The sequence below is a fragment of the Moschus berezovskii genome, chromosome 2 (genome assembly GCF_049115385.1).
Source record: "Moschus berezovskii isolate FMDL1 chromosome 2, NW_MosBer_1.0, whole genome shotgun sequence".
Lineage (NCBI taxonomy): Eukaryota > Metazoa > Chordata > Mammalia > Artiodactyla > Moschidae > Moschus > Moschus berezovskii.
Genome location: NC_142461.1, coordinates 93,672,682 through 93,696,700, shown reverse-complemented (window position 1 = coordinate 93,696,700; position 24,019 = coordinate 93,672,682). Strand labels below are relative to the sequence as shown.

Below are 24,019 nucleotides of genomic sequence, written 5' to 3'. Positions count from 1 at the left end.
AATTAACTATGTCACTAACTAAGATCACCACTGAAAAACCCTTTTATCTCATTTTAGATACTTTACAGAGAAGCTTGGGACAAGGACAAGACTCAAATTCACATCATGCCAGATACACCTGACATTATTCTGGCTAAAGCAAACTTAATCAACACAAGTGATGTAAGTTTCCAATGAAACACGTATTTTCAGATAGCTCCTTTTGATTGCTTCTGAGGTAGTGAATTTATTTGGAGGCTATTTTGAATACTTGAATCATTTTAACTAACAAACTTCGTATGACTTAGCATCCTCATTTAATGGCTTTTAGCTTGAACATCCCAATAACTGGCATTTTCTCTGTTGAATGGAGTTGGAGGGATGTGCTCTCTGTTCCTTGTGGTTCATTTTTACACACGTTGTCATATTGTAATAGTCTGTATAGCTCTTCCCTGTGTGGACAGAAACTTCGTGGGGGGAGCAGAGACAAATCATATTGGATCTACAGTGCTTAGCCACTATAGTGCCTGACACACATGAAATTCAATAAAATTTAGATGAGCATAAAAAACTCATGCAGGGTAATTTCATTTTTATTTTTATAGTCATAGTATAACCTCCTGAAATTTATAGATATAAAAATTAATATTTTAACAACAAATTCTAATATGAAGACTTTAGCTTAAATAAGATACTGAAGTAATACCACAAAAGACTGAAATATAAAAACAAGTCCAAGGTCAATGGGTACTTTAAACAATCTGGTTTCTGAATGAAGTGCAATAAATTATATTTGCAGTTATTTAACTATGTAAGAAATCTGAAGAAAGAAATTATTTCACTTTAACTTTTAAAATTTGATATTTAAACTTCCTCAAAAAAAATCTTACATTGTAAAAATTATGAAGGGCTTTGTTTCTTGCCTAAAAATGTGGATCCTATTTTTGGACAGCCCTCTATGGTGAAATAGACTCTAGTGTTAGATGGCAAAGACATTGCTCATTCCTAACAAAAACTGCTATTGAAAGAGTCAAAGTTAATTGGAAAACAGCACCTTGATGATATTTCATTTCATTTATCTACCAATTTATTCTGTGTCATTCTCATAAATATTTGGGAAGAGCTGACATTTAACTTTGTTGATCTAGGTAATTGAAGAGCTTTAGAGCTAGGTAATTGAAGATCATCAGCAATCAATGGGCACGATTTTGTTACATTTGATTATTCTAGAGCTCAGAAGCTATTCTCATGAACTCTTAAAATATTTAGCACGTTGGATTCATTATGCTGCAGATGTTGATGGGAAACAGTTTTTTTTCAAAGTGATTTTCATCTCTTAACAGAAATTCTACCGAATGGGTTATGAGGAGTTGAAGAGAAAAGGTTACGATCTTCCCGTTGATGCCATACCAATCAAAGCAGCTAAAGCGTCCCGGGAAATTGCCAGTGAAGTAAGACTTTATCCCTTGTTTGCACTGATTAGATTGCAGTTTTCACTTCAAAAAAGTCTCAGTTTAATTTTAAATTGAACAGAGTCTCCCAAGTAACAAATTAAAAATAGTGACACATTAAGAAGATCATACATCATGACCAAGTGGGCTTTATCCCAGGAATGCAAGGATTCTTCAATATCCGCAAATCAATCAACGTAATACACCACATTAACAAACTGAAAAATAAAAATCATATGATTATCTCAATAGATGCAGAGAAAGCCTTGGACAAAATTCAATATCCATTTATGATAAAAACCCTCCAGAAAGTGGGAATAGAAGGGACATATCTCAACATAATAAAAGCTATATATGACAAACCCACAGCAAACATTACCCTCAATGGTGAAAAACTGAAAGCATTTCCCCTAAAGTCAGGAACAAGACAAGGGTGCCCACTCTCACCACTACTATTCAACATAGTTCTGGAAGTTTTGGCCACAGCAATCAGAGCAGAAAAAGACATAAAAGGAATACAAATTGGAAAAGAAGAAGTAAAACTTTCACTGTTCGCTGATGACATGATCCTCTACACAGAAAACCCTAAAGACTCTACCAGAAAACTACTAGAGCTAATCAATGAATACAGTAAAGTTGCAGGATATAAAATCAACACACAGAAATCACTTGCATTCCTATACAGTAATAATGAGAAAATAGAGAAATTAAGGAAACTATTCCATTTACTGTTGCAATGAAAAGAATTAAATACTTAGGAATATATCTACCTAAGGAAACAAAAGACTTGTACACAGAAAACTATGAAACACTAGTGAAAGTAATCGAAGAGGACACTAATAGATGGAGAAATATACCATGTTCGTGGATTGGAAGAATAAATATTGTAAAAATGAGTATACTACCCAAAGTAATTTATACATTCAATGCAATCCCTATCAAGCAACCAACGATATTTTTCACAGAACTAGAACAAATAATCTCACAATTTGTATGGAAATACAAAAAGCCTCGAATAGCCAAAGCAATCTGGAAGAAGAATGGAATTGGGGGAATTAACCTGCCATACTTCAGGCTCTGCTACAAAGCCACAGTCATCAAGACAGTATGGTACTGGCATAAAGACAGAAATATAGATCAATGGAACAAAATAGAAAGCCCAGAGATAAATCCACGCACCTATGGACACCTTATCTTTGATAAAGGAGGTAAGAATATAAAATGGAGAAAAGACAGTCTCTTTAACAAGTGGTGCTGGGAAAACTGGTCAGCCACTTGTAAAAGAATGAAACTAGAACACTTCCTAACACCATACACCAAAATAAACTCAAAATGGATTAGAGAGCTAATTGTAAGACCAGAAACTATAAAACTCCTAGAGGAGAACATAGGCAAAACACTCTCTGACATAAATCACAGCAGGATCCTCCAAGACCCACCTCCCAGAATATTGGAAATAAAAGCAAAAATAAATGGGACCTAATTAAAATCAAAAGCTTCTGCACAGCAAAGGAAACTCTAAGCAAGGTGAAAAGACAGCCTTCAGAATGGGAGAAAATAACAGCAAATGAAGCAACTGATAAAGGATTAATCTCCAAAATATACAAGCAGCTCCTGCAGCTCAATTCCAGAAAAATAAATGACCCAATCAAAAAATGGGCCAAAGAACTAAACAGACATTTCTCCAAAGAAGACATAAAGATGGCTAACAAACACATGAAAAAATTCTCAACATCCCTCATAATCAGAGAAATGCAAATCAAAACCACAATGAGATACCATTTCACACCAGTCAGAATGGCTGCTATCCAAAAGTCTACATGCGATAAATGCTGGAGAGGGTGTGGAGAGAAGGGAACCCTCTTACACTGTTGGTGGGAATGCAAACTAGTACAGCCACTATGGAGAACAGTGTGGAGATTCCTCAAAAAACTGAAAATAGAACTGCCATATGATCCAGCAATAGCACTCCTGGGCATACACACCGAGGAAACCAGAATTGAAAGAGACACATGTACTCCAATGTTCATTGCAGCACTGTTTATAATAGCCAGGACATGGAAGCAACCTAGATGTCCATCTGCAGACGAATGGATAAGAAAGCTTTGGTACATATACACATTGGAGTATTACTCAGCCATTAAAAAGAATGCATTTGAACCAGTTCTAATGAGGTGGATGAAACTAGAGCCTATTATACAGAGTGAAGTAAGCCAGAAAGAAAAACACCAATACAATATACTAACGCATATATATGGAATTTAGAAAGATGCAAATGATAACCCTGTATACGAGACAGCAAGAGAGACACAGATGTATAAAACAGTCTTTGGGACTCTGTGGGAGAGGGTGAGGGTGGGATGGTTTGGGAAAATGGCATTGAAACATGTATATTATCATATGTGAAATAAATCGCCAGTTCAGGGTCGATGCACGTTACAGAATGCATGGGGCTGGTATGCGGGGATGACCCAGAGGGAGGATAAGGGGAGGAGGGAGGTGTGAGGGGGGTTTGGGAGGGGGAACTCATGTATACCCGGGGCGGATTCATGTCAATGTATGGCAAACCTAACCAATATAATATTGTAAAATAATTAGCCTCCAATAAAAAAAAATAAAAAAAATAAAAATAGTGAAATGGTCCCAGAGATGCAGCATGGGTCAAGGATGAACTCAAGGATGTGTTTATTATATATGGAATCTGTAGCTGGATTTAGCCTTTAATCTTTCCTATAAAAAACAACAACAACAACAACACTTAAATCTGTGGCTCTCTAGCCTTATGAAAGTATTTGGAGTTAATGTGCTTTGTAATTCACCACAAAGGTAGTGACATAAGTTAATCTTCAAAAGACTAAAACATATTTTTTTTTCCTCCTTCAGTACAAGTACAAGGAAGGTTTTCGCAAGCAGCTTGGCCACCACATTGGAGCCAGAAACATTAAGGATGACCCCAAGATGATGTGGTCCATGCACGTGGCCAAGATCCAGAGTGACCGCGAGTACAAGAAGGACTTTGAGAAGTGGAAGACCAAGTTCAGCAGCCCAGTGGACATGCTGGGGGTGGTGCTGGCCAAGAAGTGCCAGACCTTGGTCAGTGACATAGACTACAAGAACTACCTGCACCAGTGGACGTGCCTGCCCGACCAGAGCGATGTCATCCACGCGCGGCAGGCCTATGACCTGCAGAGCGACGTGAGTCTAAGAGTTTCTTTTGGCCAAAAGAAGCCATGTCTGCTTTCCTAAGTGTCAAAGTTCCCTCCAAACGAAGGGAGTTGACCTTATACATCTGAATTCTACTTCCTGGACTAATGTCCATACTCTATCCGGCCACACAAATACTGGGAGCATCATTAATTCCACAAAAGAAAACACCAGCGAAGCACCCATTGCTTTGGTAGAAACCTCCAGATTATTGATCTAGTAGAATTTTGATGTTCTGTGTTCTTCTGTTTAAAAATGTCTTTCAAAATCTGTTTCTAAGGTGAATATTTTGTAGATTCTCAAGAAATACTAAAATTTAAAAATTTCCCAGGGAATTCGAGCATTGAAATGTATAATGTAGTATTTTATAATGTAACAGAAAACAAAATTTTATATCTTGAGGGGACTATCATTATACTTCTGTTTAATGGTCTATCACTTAAAATTTCAGAATTTGTACAAGTCTGACCTTCAGTGGCTCAGAGGCATTGGCTGGTTACCTAGTGGCTCTCTTGAGGATGAGAAGAACAAGAGAGCTACCCAGATTTTGAGTGACCACGTTTACCGTCAGCACCCAGATAAATTCAAGTTTTCCAGCCTTATGGACTCCATCCCAATGGTTTTGGCAAAAAACAATGCTATTACCATGAACCATGTAAGTCCTTCCTTAACTTGAGGTGGATGTTAATTTTTGTATGTGTGTGTAAACACTGAGGTCTGTTTCTATAAAAGAAAAATTACATTCAGTTCTTTTGCTTGGCCTTAAAGTGGTTTTTAAGTGGGCTTCCCTGGTAGCTCAGATGGTAGAGAATCTGCCTGCAATGCATGAGACCCGGGTTCAGTCCCTGAGTTGGAAAGATCCCCTGGAAAAGGGAATGGCAACCCACTCCAGTATCCTGGAGAATTTCATGGACAGAGGAGCCTGGCAGGCCACAGTCCATGGACTAACAAAGAGTTGAACATGACTGAGCAACTAACACTTTCACTTTCAAAGTGGTTTTAAGGTAAGTATTGCGCTTCTTATTGATGTGACATCTAGACCCAAAATGTGTCACAAGTACTGACTCACAGAGCGGACTCTTTACTCTCATTAAGAACTAGATTCATTACAGACCTGAGCTAGTCACACCTGTTTTTGTTCATTTCAGCGCCTCTATACAGAAGCTTGGGATAAAGACAAAACCACTGTCCACATTATGCCAGACACTCCTGAAGTGTTACTGGCTAAACAAAACAAAATAAATTACAGTGAGGTAAGCAATGTGTTCATGCTGCATGATAATTTTTTTTTTCTTACACTGTACTTTATAGATCAGACTTACAAAGGTTTATGTCTTTTTTCAGAAACTCTATAAACTTGGCCTAGATGAAGCCAAGAGAAAAGGCTATGATATGCGGATAGATGCCATTCCTATCAGGGCAGCCAAGGCCTCCAGAGACATTGCAAGTGAAGTAAGTGCACCTGCAGAGTTCTTTGCTCAGCTTTGGGTTCTCTCAAGGATATGTAGCAAAGCAAGTGAGCTGTGAGGTTAACGTTTTACCTGATGGTGTCTTGTAAGTAAATAGTTTAAAATAATGGTAATGAAGCTCTCAACATAAAGGTTAACTTCTAGCTATGGTTGAATCCATAGCAACATGCATTTCAAAATAATGTCCATTCCCTGCTGAACAAAAGCATTGGCTGCTTTACTGTAGCTCAGATAGCCTTTTCACTTAGCCACATGATGTATGGAGCTTCTCTGGTGGCTCAGTGGTAAAGAATTTGCCTGCCAAGGCAGGAGATGCAGGAAACTCAGCTTGATCCCTGGGTCAGGAAGATTCCCCCAGAGAAAACATGGCAACCCACTCCAGTATTCATGCCTGGGAAATCCCATGAACAGAGGAAACTGGCGGGCTGCAGTCCATGGGGTTGCAAAGAGTCAGACATGACTTAGTGACTACACATCAGCAACAAACTATATGACATATATGCAGTGGAACTCATCATAGGATCCCTTCCAAACCAAGCCATTTCCCGTGAACCAGTAAACCTACGAGGTTCTGAAGGAATGGAACACGTTATTCTGTTTATAGTCCAACCATTCCCGTGAATTGTATGTTTATCTCTGCATCCTGTAATTGGCTGTGGATATTTATTGGATATTTATTTACTTTAAAAGATGTATTTGCTTACATTTCTAGAAATGTTTGTCTTTCTACTGTCTGTGAAGTCAGAAGCATATTTTCCCTTTATATCCAAAATATGGGAAGTAGCTGTCATACTTTTTAAAAAAATGTTCAACAGTCACAGAAGGATTAAAAGTGTTATAATACAATATAATGGAATACCTGCTGCCATTAAAAATCATATGTGTAGGGAATATATGGACTTCCCTGATGGCTCAAGCAGTAAAGAATCTGCCTACAATGCAGGAGACACAGGAGACATGGGTTCGATCTCTGGGACAGGAAGATGCCCTGAAGGAGGAAATGGCTGACTACTCCAGTATTCTTTCCTGGAAAATCTCATGGACTGAGGAGCCTGGTGGTCTATAGCCCATGGGGTCACAAAGGGTCGGACACACACAAGGGAACATATAATGACATAGGAAAATGCTTAAATAATAAATGAGCAGACACAAACCCATCTACAATATGACCCCATTCTAATTTTATTGATATACTCTATCTCTTACACACACGCACACCCCCACAAAAAGTCATTTTCATCAGCAGTTATCACCAAGTGGCAGAATGTCTTAACTTCTGTTTTCTTTTTTGTATACATATATACAAGATTTATTTTCTCAATGGTTTATAAGATGCAGATGTACATATTATTTATATATTCAGGAGTGGTGGTTTAGTCACTAACTCATGTTGGGCTCTTATGACCCCATGGACTGTAGCCTGCCAGGCTCATCTGTCCATGGAGTTTTTCAGGCAAGAAATATTCAGGGGGAAAGCATATTTAATGAATAGGAAAATCTGAGCCTGGTAATTTTTGTACTTTGTACTAAATGTTATACTAGGTGACTATCAGTAATTTTCTTTTTCTAGTTCAAGTACAAAGAAGGCTATCGTAAGCAGCTTGGCCATCACATTGGTGCCCGAGCGATACATGACGATCCAAAGATGATGTGGTCCATGCACGTGGCCAAGATCCAGAGTGACCGCGAGTACAAGAAGGACTTTGAGAAGTGGAAGACCAAGTTCAGCAGCCCAGTGGACATGCTGGGGGTGGTGCTGGCCAAGAAGTGCCAGACCTTGGTCAGTGACATAGACTATAAGAACTACCTGCACCAGTGGACGTGCCTGCCCGACCAGAGCGATGTCATCCACGCGCGGCAGGCCTATGACCTGCAGAGCGATGTGAGTACTGAGGATCATAATGACATGCAAAGGTGGGAAATCAGTGAATTAACATCCGTTGGATAAGTGGCTCCAACCTCTCCAGCCCCTGCAAGTGGGGGAAAACATTTCTTCTTTTCCTGTGATTGTTCAATGTCAAACCCTCCAGACCACAAAGGAATATTGTCTGATACCCTGTCTGTCCACCAAACTACATTTTCAAAAGTGTTCTTACTTTATTTCATGTCCTGTTGATGAAAACGTTTTCCCAAACCAGAGATAAATATTTACTATTTGTATTAACAGAATGTGTACAAGTCAGATCTCCAATGGCTAAGAGGCATCGGCTGGGTTCCCATTGGCTCTTTAGATGTGGAAAAATGCAAGAGGGCGAGTGAAATTTTGAGTGATAAACTCTATCGCCAGCCTCCAGACAAATTCAAATTTACTAGTGTGACTGATTCTCTGGAACAAGTGTTGGCCAAGAACAACGCCATCAATATGAACAAGGTAAGGCTTCAAAATTCAGAGAGTCGTTACTCCTAAAGCTGAACCAAAGGAAAAGAAGCATGATCAAGAAGAGAAAGAGAGAACTGAGCAACAAAAGATCTGTCTGTCTTTATATATATATATCTATCCCTATCTAATATCTATGCCATTTATATTTTAACATTTACTTCAGTAGTTATTTCATGATTTTGATAAAATGGCACATTTTTATGGAAAATCATCTCTGCATAAGATATTCTGAATTTCCTTTTGTTAACATACAATTCTGAGTATCAGAAGACACTCGTACATATCTGTTCTACTATGAACTGATTACTTGAAGATATGTATAAAATACATAATGTGTATAAAATGCATAACCTCTTGTTATCTTTGTTTCTAAAGTTCTTGTGGCCCTGAAATTTCTTTAAATATGCACTGAATTATTTTCCTGATGACATTTTGTATTTTCATTTCTAGCGTCTCTACACAGAAGCCTGGGACAAAGACAAGACCCAGGTCCATATCATGCCAGACACACCAGAAATTACGCTGGCAAGGATGAACAAAATCAACTACAGTGAGGTGGGAGCAGATGCTAATTCTATGACATTTGCATGGTGTTTCATATTTCAATTAATCTGTTCCATCGTGATGTAATATAAATGACCAATTTGTAAAGAATGCCATTTCTTGCTCCATGTGAGTACCAAATACTCTTGCATTTCTCAGTTACCATCCTAAGCATCAATCTTGAAGTAGTAAAAATTACCATTTAGGCAGTGTAAATTTTAAGAACTTAGAGTAGTAACCAGAAGATTAACTAGACTTTCTTCTTTTATTAAGTTAGAAAATACATTTATCTCTTCCTTATCAGGAGACATAGAGATGCAGGTTCTGTCCCTGCATCAGGAGGGCATGGCAACCCACTCCAGTATTCTTGTCTGGAGAGTCCCATGGACAGAGGAGCCTGGTGGGCTACAGTCCATAGAGTCGCAAAGAGTCGGACATGACTGAAGCGACTTAGCACATAGCACATGTGTTACATAGCTGTGCTAAACTTATTTTCCACACATGCTTTATTTTTCCTAAATTATAGTTTAAGGTCAAAATTTACAATTTTTATAAGGTTAAGTCAAGGATTAAAATCATAGCACAATCAAATAACAGAGAAAGAGAGGGAACCTATCAATACACACATTAGCAAGCCCATTTCCTGTTTGTTTTCTGTGAGTATAGAGCCACCCCATATCAGAACCACAGATTTTTGTTTAATTGAAGTATAATTGCTTTACAGTGTTGTGTTAGTTTCTGCTGTACAACAAAGTGAACCAGCTGTATGTATACGTATATCCCCTCTCTCTTGAACCTCCCTCCCTCCACCACCCCCACCCCCACCCCACCTGTCTAGGTCATTGCAGAGCAGATCTGAGCTCCGTGTGTTATACAGCAGCTTCCCACTAGCTGTCTATTTTTACACGTGGTAACAAAAAAGGGTATATGTATAAATGCTACTCTCTTAATTAGAACCACAGATGTTTAGGCTGAGAGGTCAGCCTCTGCTCTAGGGCAGGAGTCCTCATCCAATAAGCCATCATCCTGCCTTAGCTTAAGTGTTCTCAGTGACCGGATGCTTACCTCATAAATCAACCCATTTTTTCCAGCAGTTCCTTTACAAAATGTTTCTCTGTATTGGGTCAATGGTTTCTCTCTGCAGACCCACGTAACTCTCTAAGACCAGAGTCTGTGCCAGCCCCACAGAGATGGGGTTGCTGCTGTGTGCCTCCCCACCAACTCACCCCATGTTTTCTTTCTAATTTAAACATCCCCACTGTCTCTCAGTTTTTCCACCTGAAAAGTGGGTCTAACATGATAATAGTACTCTTCTCAGAGTTGTTGTAAGTTCCTGGACATTCCTCACCTGACATCCCTGCTAGAATGTGACTCTTAGAACCGAACGTGGTTCTGCAGCTGAGGAATGACTAATGGAGATTACCGCTGACTTTGCATTTCCTCTTCGGGACATTCGCCCTCCATCTCTTTACCCTGTGCCTTAAGAGTCCTTGGCGACTATGTCACTGCTGGTGCACGTGGGACTTGGGGTCAACCAAAACCCTAGCACAATTTACATGGGCTTAAGCTAGATTTTCTCTGTCTTGTATATATCCATTTGGCAACTTATGTTTCAAAGACTTACGTTTATATTTCGGCAATTTTTTCTTCTTAGAATGAACCTATTGATTTAAGCCTATGGAGATTTTTGTGAATCCGAGATTCTGTCTACTGATGTATTAGTTATTTCTCCCAGCTTTGTGCTACTTTCCAGGAAAATATTCTTTCTTCGACAGCCTATTTTAACATGTAATCCTCTTCTGCAGAATATAACAAGAGAATTTAATTAGTCACCAACTTAAGTCATTTTATTTTTGGGAGGTACAAACTATATTTTTAATGCTTATATAACTAAATTGTCATCCCAAACTAAAAACATCAAGTGCCACTCTCAAAAAGAAGTGAATTTTCAGCTAAACTTACAGTATAGGTCCCATAATGCTACAGGAAATTACATGCTGTATGAACAAGTGTTTTAAGAGGCAAAGGGCCCCTAGCCACTTAGCATTTCTGGAATTGTTAGTTCTGGCTTTATTGCAAAAGCTCAGAGCTGCTGTATGTTGCAGTTGGTTCAAAGAGGCCCAGGAAGAATGCCCTGAACTGAGTGCCTCACCTGCCTGGTCTGCTTTCTCCGACTTTTCTCTATTAGCTTAGTTCAATTTTGTTGTGTTTCTTTCTCGTTTAGGACAGGAAGATAAAATGCAAATTTGATGATGTCATTCTCCCTCAAATATTGTTGTTGGTTTCCCATTTCATATAGAGTTAAGCACAAACTTATTGCCAGGCTTTCACAGCCCAACTCCTGACTTTTTTCAGTCCTGTGTTGCCATTTCCTCTGCCTGGCACTGCCCACACTTCCTTTGACATCCCTGCACTTTTTCTTCCCCAAACTTTGATTCATACAAGTCCCTGTGCCCTTGACCGCCATCTCAGTCTATTGAAACCATATTTATCACTCAAGGTCCAATGCAAAGATTACTCCATCTGCAGTAAACTTCCTGATCTATCAATTCCTCCTTCCTAGAGTTTGTTCTAATAATATGGTCAAAGCACCATTTGTAGTTTGACTTCTTGGCCGCTTGTTCCACATCAGTCTTTCCATCAGTTCTCCAGCAATCTTGGAAGTGAGAGAGGTCATATTCATCTTTGGCTCTCAAGTACCAAGCACTGCCACAGCACAGAATTGGTGCAGAATAAATGTAGATTGAATTAGTTTTCCTCCTGTCCACTTTTGCCACCTGGACCCATTGGTTTCAGCTTTCCAAAACTGATTCATTGTTAAAACTCAAAATTTTAAAACAATGAATAATACCTATATATAGTTAATGTAACATAACTTTAAAAATGAAAATCAAAGGTACCATCTTCCATACAGTTATCATTTTTAAGACTCAACTTTGCCAAAAAAATCACAAAGCATAGGACTCTCAACAGTGAGATGATCACAGGCACCTACCTGTGTAGAACTTAGTGAATTGTTTTAGTTCTCTGTTAATATTTGAATATGAATGTCAACATCTAACTGGTTTGGGTTTTTTTTTCTCTCAAATTTAGAGTCTGTACAAACTTGCCCATGAAGAAGCAAAAAAGAAAGGCTATGACTTGCGAAGTGATGCCATCCCAATTGTGGCAGCCAAGGCCTCCAGGGACATCATCAGTGATGTGAGTTGTCAATTTTACTGCAAGTATGTGGTCAGTCTGAAGGGACATTTTCAGTGAACTAAATCTTTGGAAAGAACTTTCTTGGCCCTTTGGAAATAAAGCCTGATGTATTTGTGTAGGATTTTTCTAAAATCTAGCTTTGAGGGAAATGAAAAATTGAATGTTTATTAAATTTTTGTAACTGTTAAGACACAGTATCTACAGTGAAAGCTGATCCACCAAGAACAGAAGAAAGAGCCATTCATGTGGTATTTGTTAGAGTGTAGCTATAGGCTTGGAGGTACTTACATAAAATTGTCACAGTGCTGATGGAAAGAGTGACTTATAAACTTAAGTTCTCCCAGTGAGAATCATGGCCTGGCTTTATATAGCATTTTAACTCAAAAAATGCATATGACAATTATCATTACAATTCACCCTTATACGACTTATGAGAAGACAGTTGATCAGTACCAGACTAGCCCAAGCTTGCACCCTTAACACCAGCTCCTGACTTGTGGCTTGTACCTTGCAGAATAAAATTATCATCCTTCCCTGGTACTTCAGGGGGTTCTTGGAGAACAGACCACTGCTCTAAAATTCAAGGCCCACTATTTGGGAATATGGTAATACACTGTGTTTTATGTAGAAAGATCATATTAGTGACTCACTTTAGTTTACATACGTTGGGCCTTTCCTACAAGTGGATTAATGAAATAATAATAGATACCAAAATAATAATAACCAAAAGCACTGAGAAATCTGTGCTAAGAGTGTGCATTATGTCACTTATTTTTCATAATTACCCTAGGATGTAAGTGTTGTGATTATCCCTGTTGTGTGGATTGCTTGAGCAACTTGTCTAAAGTCAAACTCTGAGTTGGTGGTGGAACTGAAACTCCGGCCCATCTCATTCCTTCCCACTGTACTATATTGCCTCTGCCGACTCGCTTCTACTTTCTCACTCAGGCATCTTTGTGACTAGAAGCTCGTATTTTGGATAATTAACTTGTATTCCAGGATGATGTCATTGGCCATGGAATAATAAAAACTCTGTTGGTCCGTGAGAGATGAGAACCTATGACTTTATTAGGAACATGCTCTAACTGGCTGGGCTGCTACATCAGCTCCCCTAGTTTAGTCAGTTTGCAAAATGATGTCAAATTGGCCACCATCACTGAATGTCTGAATCCATTATGAAATACTAGATTCTTTCCTGTTGCTACTGCAGGTAGTCCTTGACCTTGACTTTATCCTCACAGAAACCAGACAATCATTTTACTACTTAATAAGCCAATTTTGTCACTGAGCACATCTCTTTTCTGATATGCTTTAGTGTCTAACCCGTTTCTCCAAGTTCCTTGGTCCAAATGGCCTCTCCACTGTGTGCACGTCCTGCCTCTGGAACTATTCATTATTACTAGGGCATAGGTGATTTGGGGGTATACACTACAATCATATAAATTCCATCTATTTTATTACCACTATAAGGTTCTAGAGGAAAGGTAGGCTACTGCCTTGAGTTAGTGCTTATTAGCAAAAGTCAGCTTACAACTGTGATATAAGCAAGATGATTTGTACAGACTTGTGACCTCTACAGGCTTCTAATGAAAATCTGATTTGTGCATTTTCATTTCAGTACAAGTACAAAGATGGTTACCGCAAGCAACTTGGCCACCACATTGGAGCCCGGGACATCAAAGATGACCCCAAGATGATGTGGTCCATGCACGTGGCCAAGATCCAGAGTGACCGCGAGTACAAGAAGGACTTTGAGAAGTGGAAGACCAAGTTCAGCAGCCCAGTGGACATGCTGGGGGTGGTGCTGGCCAAGAAGTGCCAGACCTTGGTCAGTGACATAGACTACAAGAACTACCTGCACCAGTGGACGTGCCTGCCCGACCAGAGCGATGTCATCCACGCGCGGCAGGCCTATGACCTGCAGAGCGACGTGAGTACAGCGTCTATAACAGCCGTGTGCAGAAGGAACTTGAACCATATGAAAGCCATCCTTTGTAAACAACTCACTGGGCTACTCAAGCTAGGATTTCTTGTTTAGTGAATGAGATGTGAATCAGAGAATAGTTTTACTATTTAATTGTGGATACATTACTAGGCTTTATAAGGAAGTGAAGTTTACTGACCAGACTTGGTCTTATAAAAATAAAACTGGAATTAAGCAGTGTTGGAATTCCAGGTCTACCATAGGGAAATCTTTTATTCTTTTAAGGGGGAAAGAACACATTTTTGTTTTTTTTTTTAAATTACTCAAGAATTTGTTTTTAGCTTCCTTGAAAAGCAAATAAGTTTATCATTAGTATAATACTGCTGCAAGATTGATTGTTATTCTTATGAAATAAGAGAAGTCACTGAGTCTGGATGCTATTGGGTCATTTCCCTGGCACTTTCTCCTCTCAGCTGGGCTCTCTTTGTGGAGCAGTCACAAGGTAATTACAGAACCTAATACCTATTCGAAGCAGAGGCACCATCTCAAATCTGGATGTAAGAAGCGCATTTTTTGCAGCATGTGTTTTATAGATGTTTGAAGGAATTATTAAGCATTAGAGGACTTTGGAAAATAACATGAATTAACAATAATTATTCATTAAATGGTTGTTCCTAGAAATTGTGTAGCCTACCTGTGGCAACTCCCACATCTGTTCTGTAGCCTTCCACAAGATGCAGAGCCCTGTGTTTTACAAAGAAGGCTTTGCTTGCACAAGGAAGGTAGTTAAAATCAGTTAACATCACCCATGGAGTGACCGCATTGACAGACTACTTGCCTGCGTTTGTCAGGTGCCCTTTTGAGATCCCCTCCTTCTCATAGTGACATAGTCTTAACAATATAGGAAGCATATGAAAGTTAAGCAATCCAGAAGTGTAAAATGTTATTGTTTTCATTCTTGCTGTTATTTAAGGGGCAGTAACTACTCAGCATAAGGCAATTCCAACAGGCTTTTAGTCTAGACAGTAAAAGAGTCACCTGTATGCTCTACTTAGATGCCGTTCCAGGTAAAAATCCTTCAAATGAGCTGGGCAAAGTTCCAATTCCACCACTGTGAAGTAGTTATGAATACCTGCCAAGGACGTGAAAGTCTTTAGCAGAAAAATTTACTTAGTGTCAAATAAAGACATGGAAAGACAATTCTGGAAAGGAGTCCATTCTTCCCATCCTGAGAATTTGGTGAAGAGCCAGGTTGCGGACCAATAAGATGATCATTTTTTTGTCCTGAATCTTGAACAGTGTTAAAGTAGCCAAAGGTCTGCCTCTGAGCTTCAGAGGTTCTCTGTCATTATTGTTCTGTTTTGTTTTTACTTTATGGCCACATGTGAAATCTTAGGTCCCTGAGCAGGGATTGAACCCATGCCCCCTACATTGGGAGCACTGTCTTAACCATCTCCAGGGATGTCCTATCTTTACATTTTAACTTACTTTCTTGTTGCTTAGAAAAAAGAGCATTACAGATATTTTTGAAATATAAGGAAAATCACATAGAAGGCAGTAATAACCCAACAACTGAAAAAGCCCTCTCCTGTTCATGTACTACACATATTGTTTTCTATGCTATCTTTTTGTTAGCATCATATTAATGATATTTCTACAAGTCACTGACATTCTTTAAAATAGGCTTTTAATAGCTGCAGAGCGTTTCATTTGACTAGACCTGATGCTAAAGCTGAAACTGCAATACTTTGGCCACCTCATGCGACGAGTTGACTCACTGGAAAAGACTCTGATGCTGGGAAAGGTTGGGGGTGGGAGGAGAAGGGGATGGCAGAGAATGAGATGGCTGGATGGCATCACCGACTCTGTGGACATGAGTTTGAGTGAACTCCAGGAGTTGGTGATGGACAGGGAGGCCTGGCGTGCTGTGATTCATGGGGTCACGGAGAGTTGGACACGACTGAGCGACTGAACTGAACATTTATTTACTGAAAGCCTATAGCTGGATGTCTGCGTGGTTTCTCTTTCTCTGGGTTAGCTTCTTTTCCTGTTGACACAGAGTGAACATCCACTGAACTGGCTGACAGAAGATACTCATTTCAATTACTCCTGTCCTAACAACCTGAAATATTTGATCATTTTTTGTTACTTTTCTGGGTCATTTTTGAACATACTTCCTCTGCTGGTCTGCCTAATACAACGAGCCTGTTTTCTATAAAAGCAACGACCAGAATCGTACTTTATTACTGATTCTATTTGTACCTTGGCCCTAAATTTTTCAATCTTGCTGAAGAGTTCCTGCCTTTTTCCTCCTCACAGAATGTTTACAAGTCCGATCTCCAGTGGCTGAGGGGCATTGGCTGGGTCCCCATTGGGTCTCTGGATGTGGTCAAGTGTAAGAGAGCTGCAGAGATACTGAGTGATAACATCTACCGCCAGCCTCCAGACACGCTGAAATTCACCAGTGTGCCTGATTCCCTGGAGCAGGTGCTGGCCAAGAACAACGCCATCAACATGAACAAGGTGAGCTCCAGCTGCCTCAAGCTTCTCCAAGATGCAAAAAGAAGTTCCGAGACATCAATCACTATTGGAGTTAAAATTGTCCATGCAAGTGTGCGGTCATGTTTACCTCCTAAATGACATACTTGAAATCCTCTAAGTAATTTCTGTTATCCTCAGTTGTAACCCTGATAACCATCATTAAGACTCAAACCTCAGTTGAATACTCTATATCTTAGTCTGATTTATTTTTTCCTAATTAGATCAATAACATTCCTGCTTTAATTGGCTTTTTGTAATTCTATTTCAAATGGTCTTCTATCAACATGTTCTTTCTTTTCTATCAACATGTTCTTTGATAGCGCTTATACACAGAGGCCTGGGACAAAGACAAGACTCAAATTCATATAATGCCTGATACTCCGGAGATCGTGCTGGCAAGGCAGAACCAACTCAACTACAGTGAGGTGGGGGAAAAATCTTGTGGGGCCATACTTGTAGTTGTCACTGTAGTTTGTTTTCTACACTTACACTTTTATGAAGAAACTTGGATCTCAGCGGTTCTGGCGGGCATAGCTCTGTGATATGAACACTCAGCCCATCCAACCTTTCATCTGTAGTTGAATATCATATGCTATAGGATTCCAGGGGCAAACTGAAGTCACATTATCTTTTCCATTTATGATCTTTACTGGTGTGAGTCGGTGCAACTGGAGAGTATTTTTGGCGTTTCCAAGGGGTAGTATGACCAGATGTAATACTGATTTATTATTTATATGAAAATATTATTCGCTGTTTATCTGAAATTCAAGTTCAGCTGGGCATGCTATCTTCCTATTTGTTAAATCTGGCAACCCAACCAAGGGGGCCTCTAATAATATGTACCTCTTTCCCACCTGGATTCTGGGTGGAATTGAGAAGGAAAGCAAAGCAATGAAACTAGAAGTCAAAATCTCACATCTTTTATTACTAAAGTTAGGTTCAAGGACACGTTTGTATGAGAGCCAAATGAACTTGCTAAGTGAACCCCAGAATTAGGTTGCCCATCCAGGTATAGGCCATGCTGGAGCAGCAGAGTCAGCGCCACTTCCCTCAGGGGTGAGTCCTGCTTAGAGCACAGAGATATGCAGAGGAGGGCACTAGGCATATTTTCCTAAAGGGAACAGGTCAGAGTCGAGCTGGGCCTGCCCTGCTGTCCCTTCCTCACCAACTGGACACATCAGGAAGTCACTGTACCTCTCCAGGGCAGAAATGAAATAATTGAGTTCCTTTTATAGAAAGAGAACCTTAGGCATGAGAAAAAAGTGCTCTCATTGACAAGGCTGATTACTATTTTTTTAAGTAAAATGCAATTTTATAGGTGCATGTTTTATTAATGTGAGGCAGCCAAAAGTTAGAATCTTAAAGTTGTGATCATACTCAAGTTAAGTTGTTCTTTGATCGTTTTCTCATTTGTTTTTTAAATATTATAAACTATCACATGACTGTCAAAAATATTTAATAATAAATGAATAAGAGTATATAAATATGTTATTTTTTATCAAATGAGTAATATTAAACATATTGTCCTGCAGGTTTCTTTTCACTTAAGATGTATAAATTGATGCTTTGTCCATTAATCTATATCAATAAATTATGTTAATCTATGTTAGTATACATAATATATCATATAACCTACATATTATATATATATTAATCTATAATAATATAAATAATAGATTATTCTATGTTATTACTCATTGATATATTTCATTTGTTTCTTATGCTACAGAGTTTTTTGGTAAAATATAATTTATTTACTTTCCAATATCGCTAGGAAGTTGTTTCCAAAGACTTTCCTTTTTTAAAGTTTGTGATATGTCATTTGATAAACTCCAGATTGTTGCCATCAAATCTTTCACTGTCAAACCTGCTTTATCTCTGACTTTCCTCCTATAGACTCTTTACAAACTCGCCAACGAAGAGGCAAAGAAGAAAGGTTACGACTTGCGAAGTGATGCCATCCCAATCGTGGCGGCCAAGGCCTCCAGGGACATCATCAGTGATGTGAGTACCAACGCTCCATGGATATACAGATACATGTGACTGGATGGGGTGCGAGGGCAGAATTGGTATTACAATAGCACAGTTCTTCTGGGTGTCAGTTAAAGTCTTTCATTTGTAAAGCCCTTTAATAATTTAACTCCAAAAGATTTTAGTATTCAGGCCCTGTAGGCAGAGCGAGTATCCGAAACTTCAGTTAAAAAAAAAAAGAATTTGAATCTACATTTATTTGTATCTTTTTGCCCTTTCATACTATGACTAACCTAGACAGCATATTACAAAGCAGAGACATTACTTTACCAACAAAGGTCCTTCTAGTCAAAGCTATGGTTTTTCCAATAGTCATATATGGATATGAGAGTTGGACTATAAAGAAAGCTGAATGCCAAAGAATTGATTCTTTTGAACTGTGGTGTTGGAGAAGACTTTTGAGAGTCCCTTGGACTGCCAGGGGATCCAACCAGTCAATCCTAAAGAAAATCAGTCCTGAATATTCATTGGAAGGACTAATGCTTGAGCTGAAACTCCAATACTTTGGCCACCTGATGCGAAGAACTGACTCACTGGAAAAGGCCCTGATGCTGGGAAAGATTGAAGGCAGGAGAAGGGGACGACAGAGGATGAGATGGTTGGATGGCATCACTGACTCAATGGACATGAATTTGAGTGAGCTCCAGGAGTTGGTGATAGACAGGGAAGCCTGGCATGCTGCAGTCCATGGGGTTGCAGAGAGATGGACACGACTGAGAGAATGAACTGAACTTGTTCATATCCATAATTATGAGGCCTTCATCTGCATAGTTGGAGAAAACAGAAATAAGAAAATGACAGGAAAAAAGCGTGGTTACATGTATTGGGTCAATATAAGAAAAAGATCCGGTACAGACAGGTTTAGGAAAATTTGCCTTTCACCAAACCTGCTCGGGATTTTTGCCAACCCTTTCATTGAAAAACTACCTTAAGTGCTTCTTTTTGAGATATTCTTAAATGAAAAAAGAATTTTTTGACATCCTAAACCAACAATATAGTGAACCTGATTTCTCTTTCTGCTGTCTCTGAAAGAAGTGCCTTTGGTAGAGAATTCAGACCGGTAAATATATGCTAGGATTTTTGTAATGTTGTTCCCTGAAGTGAACAGAAGATAATCCATAGTCAGCTCTTACCGCCACCAACAACAAACCACTTTCTTGTAGTGATATAATCTATTTTTCTCCCTCAAGGTCTATCCCAGCAAACCTCACCCAAATTTCATCTCCAGTAGACCAGGTACACAAGGATGGAAACACAAGCCAGTCTGTTTCGGGAGTCCTGTAACTCAGTGAAAGTCAGCAGAGCCACATTTGGGAGGGGTGCAATGGGCTGGGGTGAAATGGTTCCTGCGCACTCAGGAGTAGCATTCTCAAAATCACATGTAAAACTTCTGGGTTAACGATTTCACTGGCCCAAGATGAAAAAAAGGAAAAAAAGCTGTATTAACTCCAGTTGATTTTCTGAAAAGCGTTGCTGCCTTTATTTCCAGAGATTTAACATCTGCAAACCATAGAACTATGTCGTTTGGCCTGCTTCCCATTAGAGTATTGCTGTGAAGTCTAGTCAGAGTTTAGGATGAGGAGATTAGTTGATATTCAGATGATTCATTTCTCTACAAGAATTAAAATAGTTTTATATTAATAAAATTTTTAGCCCTTTTCATTCATTTTAACTTTTTTAAATGACTACTTTTATTTCAGTATAAATACAAAGATGGTTACCGCAAGCAGCTCGGCCACCACATTGGAGCCCGGGACATCAAAGATGACCCCAAGATGATGTGGTCCATGCATGTGGCCAAGATCCAGAGTGACCGCGAGTACAAGAAGGACTTTGAGAAGTGGAAGACCAAGTTCAGCAGCCCAGTGGACATGCTGGGGGTGGTGCTGGCCAAGAAGTGCCAGACCTTGGTCAGTGACATAGACTACAAGAACTACCTGCACCAGTGGACGTGCCTGCCCGACCAGAGCGATGTCATCCACGCGCGGCAGGCCTATGACCTGCAGAGCGACGTGAGTACTGAGATCCATTAAATACGACCATGCTCATCACAGTAATACATAGTAATATGCAGATAATGGTCTAGGATTGGTAAAACCCTCAGGAAAAGAATAATGATTTTTTCCTCCCCACCCTTAATTTACTGTGCTTTGCTTTTCTTTTGCTGCTAAGTCACTTCAGTCGTGTCCAACTCTGTGTGACCCCATAGACGGCAGCCCACCAGGCTCCCCCATCCCTGGGATTCTCCAGGCAAGAACACTGGAGTGGGTTGCCATTTCCTTCTCCAGTGTGTGAAAGTGAAAAGTGAAAGTGAAGTCGCTCAGTCATGTCTGACTCGTAGCGACCCCACGGACTGCAGCCTACCAGGCTCCTCTGTCCATGGGATTTTCTAGGCAAGAGTACTGGAGTGGCTTGCCATTGCCTTCTCCAGTGCTTTTCTTTTAGAGAGAACCTAATACCATGAACTATATCCAGTTGGGCTTCATATTTTAAAAGACATAGACATAAAGTTTGCCTATCCACATTTTCCAGTCCTTTGCATTCATTTTTGAAACCAAGTGCCATAACAGCTTCTATAATCCTTGCTTTTGTGTTTGATCTCACCAGAATGTTTATAAATCAGATCTCCAGTGGCTGAGAGGCATTGGTTGGGTCCCCATTGGGTCTGTGGATGTGGTCAAGTGCAAGAGAGCTGCAGAGATACTGAGTGACAACATCTACCGCCAGCGTCCAGACACGCTGAAATTCACCAGTGTGCCTGATTCCCTGGAACAGGTGCTAGCCAAGAACAATGCCATCAACATGAACAAGGTGAGCCCTCAATTTGGGGGAAAATAAAATACGGCTGTATGTCCTTGAAAATATCTATGACTAGCTAAGTCTTTTTTGTTTTATCCAGTTGCCATCCTGTGTATGGTGATTTGGTTGGGTATTCTCAAAATGTATGTAGAAACTTCTGCTTTGATATCTCTTGTGAAATAGAGTTAGGAGTAGGACAACTGTTTGGAGTTTAAGTTGTTTTAAGTCTAACAGTTACACATGTTTGATATCAAGGTTTTTTTTTTCTTGTTTGGTACTTATCTAAGTAAATATAGAACAAACAACTCAGGTGCGAGTGTTCATGACATTTATCAAAAAGAAATCTAGAGATGGCATAGCAGGTACATCTGCAACCAATAAACAAAATCATGGGATGGATTTGCTGATATAAGCTCAGTAACATATAGATGTGTATACATGCTTAGATAATACTTGCTTTTAATTTAATTGAAGTGTAGGTGGTCTTGTAACAAAATACACACACATTTTCTTTTCATATCTTATCCTACACTTATATTTAGTGACTATATATATTATAACATCAAAGAGATTGAAGAATGTTGGTGTACAGCACATAGCCCAGATAGTAAGGATGCTGGCTTTCAACTTTGTCACGATCGCTAAGTTGGAAACCTCTGTTTACAACAAACATTGTCTTCCTAATTCAGTAACCACTTTTTATCCTTCACAGCGCTTATACACAGAAGCCTGGGACAAAGACAAGACTCAAATCCACATGATGCCTGATACACCTGAAATTACATTGGCAAGACAAAATAAAATAAATTATAGTGAGGTAAGACTATTTATTTGAACCTGACCATGTTGATTTTGCTGATATAGCAGAAAGGTCAGAATTATGGGTTTAATTCACATACTGATCAGTTAGCTTAGTTTTATTTATTTATTTTTGTCTATAACCTACCATGAATATATGTATCCTTGTATTCAAACATAGTTATAGAAGAAAGTAACATAGCATTGTATTATTAAATCAACTATTTGTTGTTGTTCAGTCACTAAGTCGTGTCCAACTCTTTGTGATCCCGTGAAATGCTGCATGCCAGGCTTCCCTGTTCTTTACTATCTCCCAGAGTTTGCTCAAACTCATGTCCATTGAGTCAGTGATGCCATCCAACCATCTTGTCCTCTGTCGCCCCCTTTTCCTCTTGCCCTCAATCTTTCCCAGAATTAGGGTCTTTTTCCAGTGAGTCAATTCTTCTCATCAGGTGGCCAAAGTGTTGGAGCTCCAGCTTCAGCATCAGTCCTTCCAATGAATATTTGGGGTTGATTTCCTTTAGGATTGACTGGTTTATCTCCTTACTGTCCAAAGGACTCTAAGAGTCTTCTTCAGCACCACACTTCAAAAGCATTAATTCTTCGGTTCTCAACCTTCTTTATGGTCCAACTCTCACATCCATACTATACTTCAATTTTAAAAAAAATAGAAAAAAACAGATAAATACAAAAATATCTCCATGTAATGGGGAAAAAAAAAACTCTCAAAGTCAACTATTATTGATTAAATCATATTGTGATTTTTAATTTAAAAAATAATTACTGCTGTTTATCAGGTTAGTTCTTGCTTCAAAATTTGCTCAGTGAGTTTTCCTTTAGTTATCTCATCTCTAAAATGAGATAAAAATGGCTACTGAAGAATTTTTATGATGGCTAGATAGGGTAGTATGTATAGTATGCCCCGGGTGGAGCCTGACACATAATAACTGCTTAATAAACTAATTTCTTCCCTTTACACTCAAGTCACAATGAAAATTAGATTTATTTAATCTGTACTTTTGGAGAAGGAAATGGCAACCCACTCCAGTGTTCTTGCCTGGAGAATCCCAGGGACGGGGGAGCCTGGTGGGCTTCTGTCTATGGGGTCACACAGAGTCGGACATGACTGAAGTGACTCAGCAGCAATCTGTACTTAAAATAGCCTGTTTATTTGATTTATGCTCAAAATAACCACAGTTTATTTACAAGAACTGAAATAAGAATTCTTAAATTCATCTATCTCAGAACTGTGTGAGAACAATTTAAAAAAAAAAACATTTTTTAACATACTGTCTCCAGCCCCACTAAATTTGTCATCACATATTTTTGCAGAATAGGAAAGAGTTTCTTACCCAATTGTTCTTAACAAGGTCAAGAATTATCTGGTTCATTCGAGATGAATGTTGATTTCTTACATGCTTTTGTGTATCTTCATTCAGAAAAAAAAAAGAGGGTGGAGTTCCCTTTAGTTTGAGAACACTGGAAATTTTAAGTACTCATTTTCAAGTCCTGACCACATTCATTATTTTACTCCTGTTAATTACTTTCGCCTATCATCATATAGCCCTGAAGAAGACAAGACGAGTAAAATGAAGAGGAGTCCGTTTCCTTTTGTCTAGCACTATAAAAAGGCCCAAGGACAAGCCTGATCATAAGTATTTGACTGACCTTGGCATCAGTCATTTTTGAATGAACAATT

General features: G+C 39.1%; 1 protein-coding gene across 17 annotated transcripts in view; it reads left to right on the top strand.

Annotated features, from left to right (window-relative positions):
• The window catches only part of NEB (nebulin), a 216,973-nt gene that overhangs the window by 82,870 nt on the left and 110,084 nt on the right, over window positions 1–24,019 (top strand). For all 17 annotated transcript variants that reach the window (XM_055398670.2, XM_055398685.2, XM_055398684.2 and 14 more), the window contains exons 55-71: window positions 58–162; window positions 1,323–1,430; window positions 4,314–4,625; window positions 5,086–5,289; window positions 5,783–5,887; window positions 5,979–6,086; window positions 7,674–7,985; window positions 8,271–8,474; window positions 8,934–9,038; window positions 12,120–12,227; window positions 13,846–14,157; window positions 16,471–16,674; window positions 17,013–17,117; window positions 18,589–18,696; window positions 20,424–20,735; window positions 21,331–21,534; window positions 22,235–22,339. In XM_055398670.2, coding sequence (XP_055254645.2) covers window positions 58–162; window positions 1,323–1,430; window positions 4,314–4,625; window positions 5,086–5,289; window positions 5,783–5,887; window positions 5,979–6,086; window positions 7,674–7,985; window positions 8,271–8,474; window positions 8,934–9,038; window positions 12,120–12,227; window positions 13,846–14,157; window positions 16,471–16,674; window positions 17,013–17,117; window positions 18,589–18,696; window positions 20,424–20,735; window positions 21,331–21,534; window positions 22,235–22,339 — 3,021 coding nt within the window. The remainder of the gene's footprint in view (window positions 1–57; window positions 163–1,322; window positions 1,431–4,313; window positions 4,626–5,085; window positions 5,290–5,782; window positions 5,888–5,978; window positions 6,087–7,673; window positions 7,986–8,270; window positions 8,475–8,933; window positions 9,039–12,119; window positions 12,228–13,845; window positions 14,158–16,470; window positions 16,675–17,012; window positions 17,118–18,588; window positions 18,697–20,423; window positions 20,736–21,330; window positions 21,535–22,234; window positions 22,340–24,019) is intronic.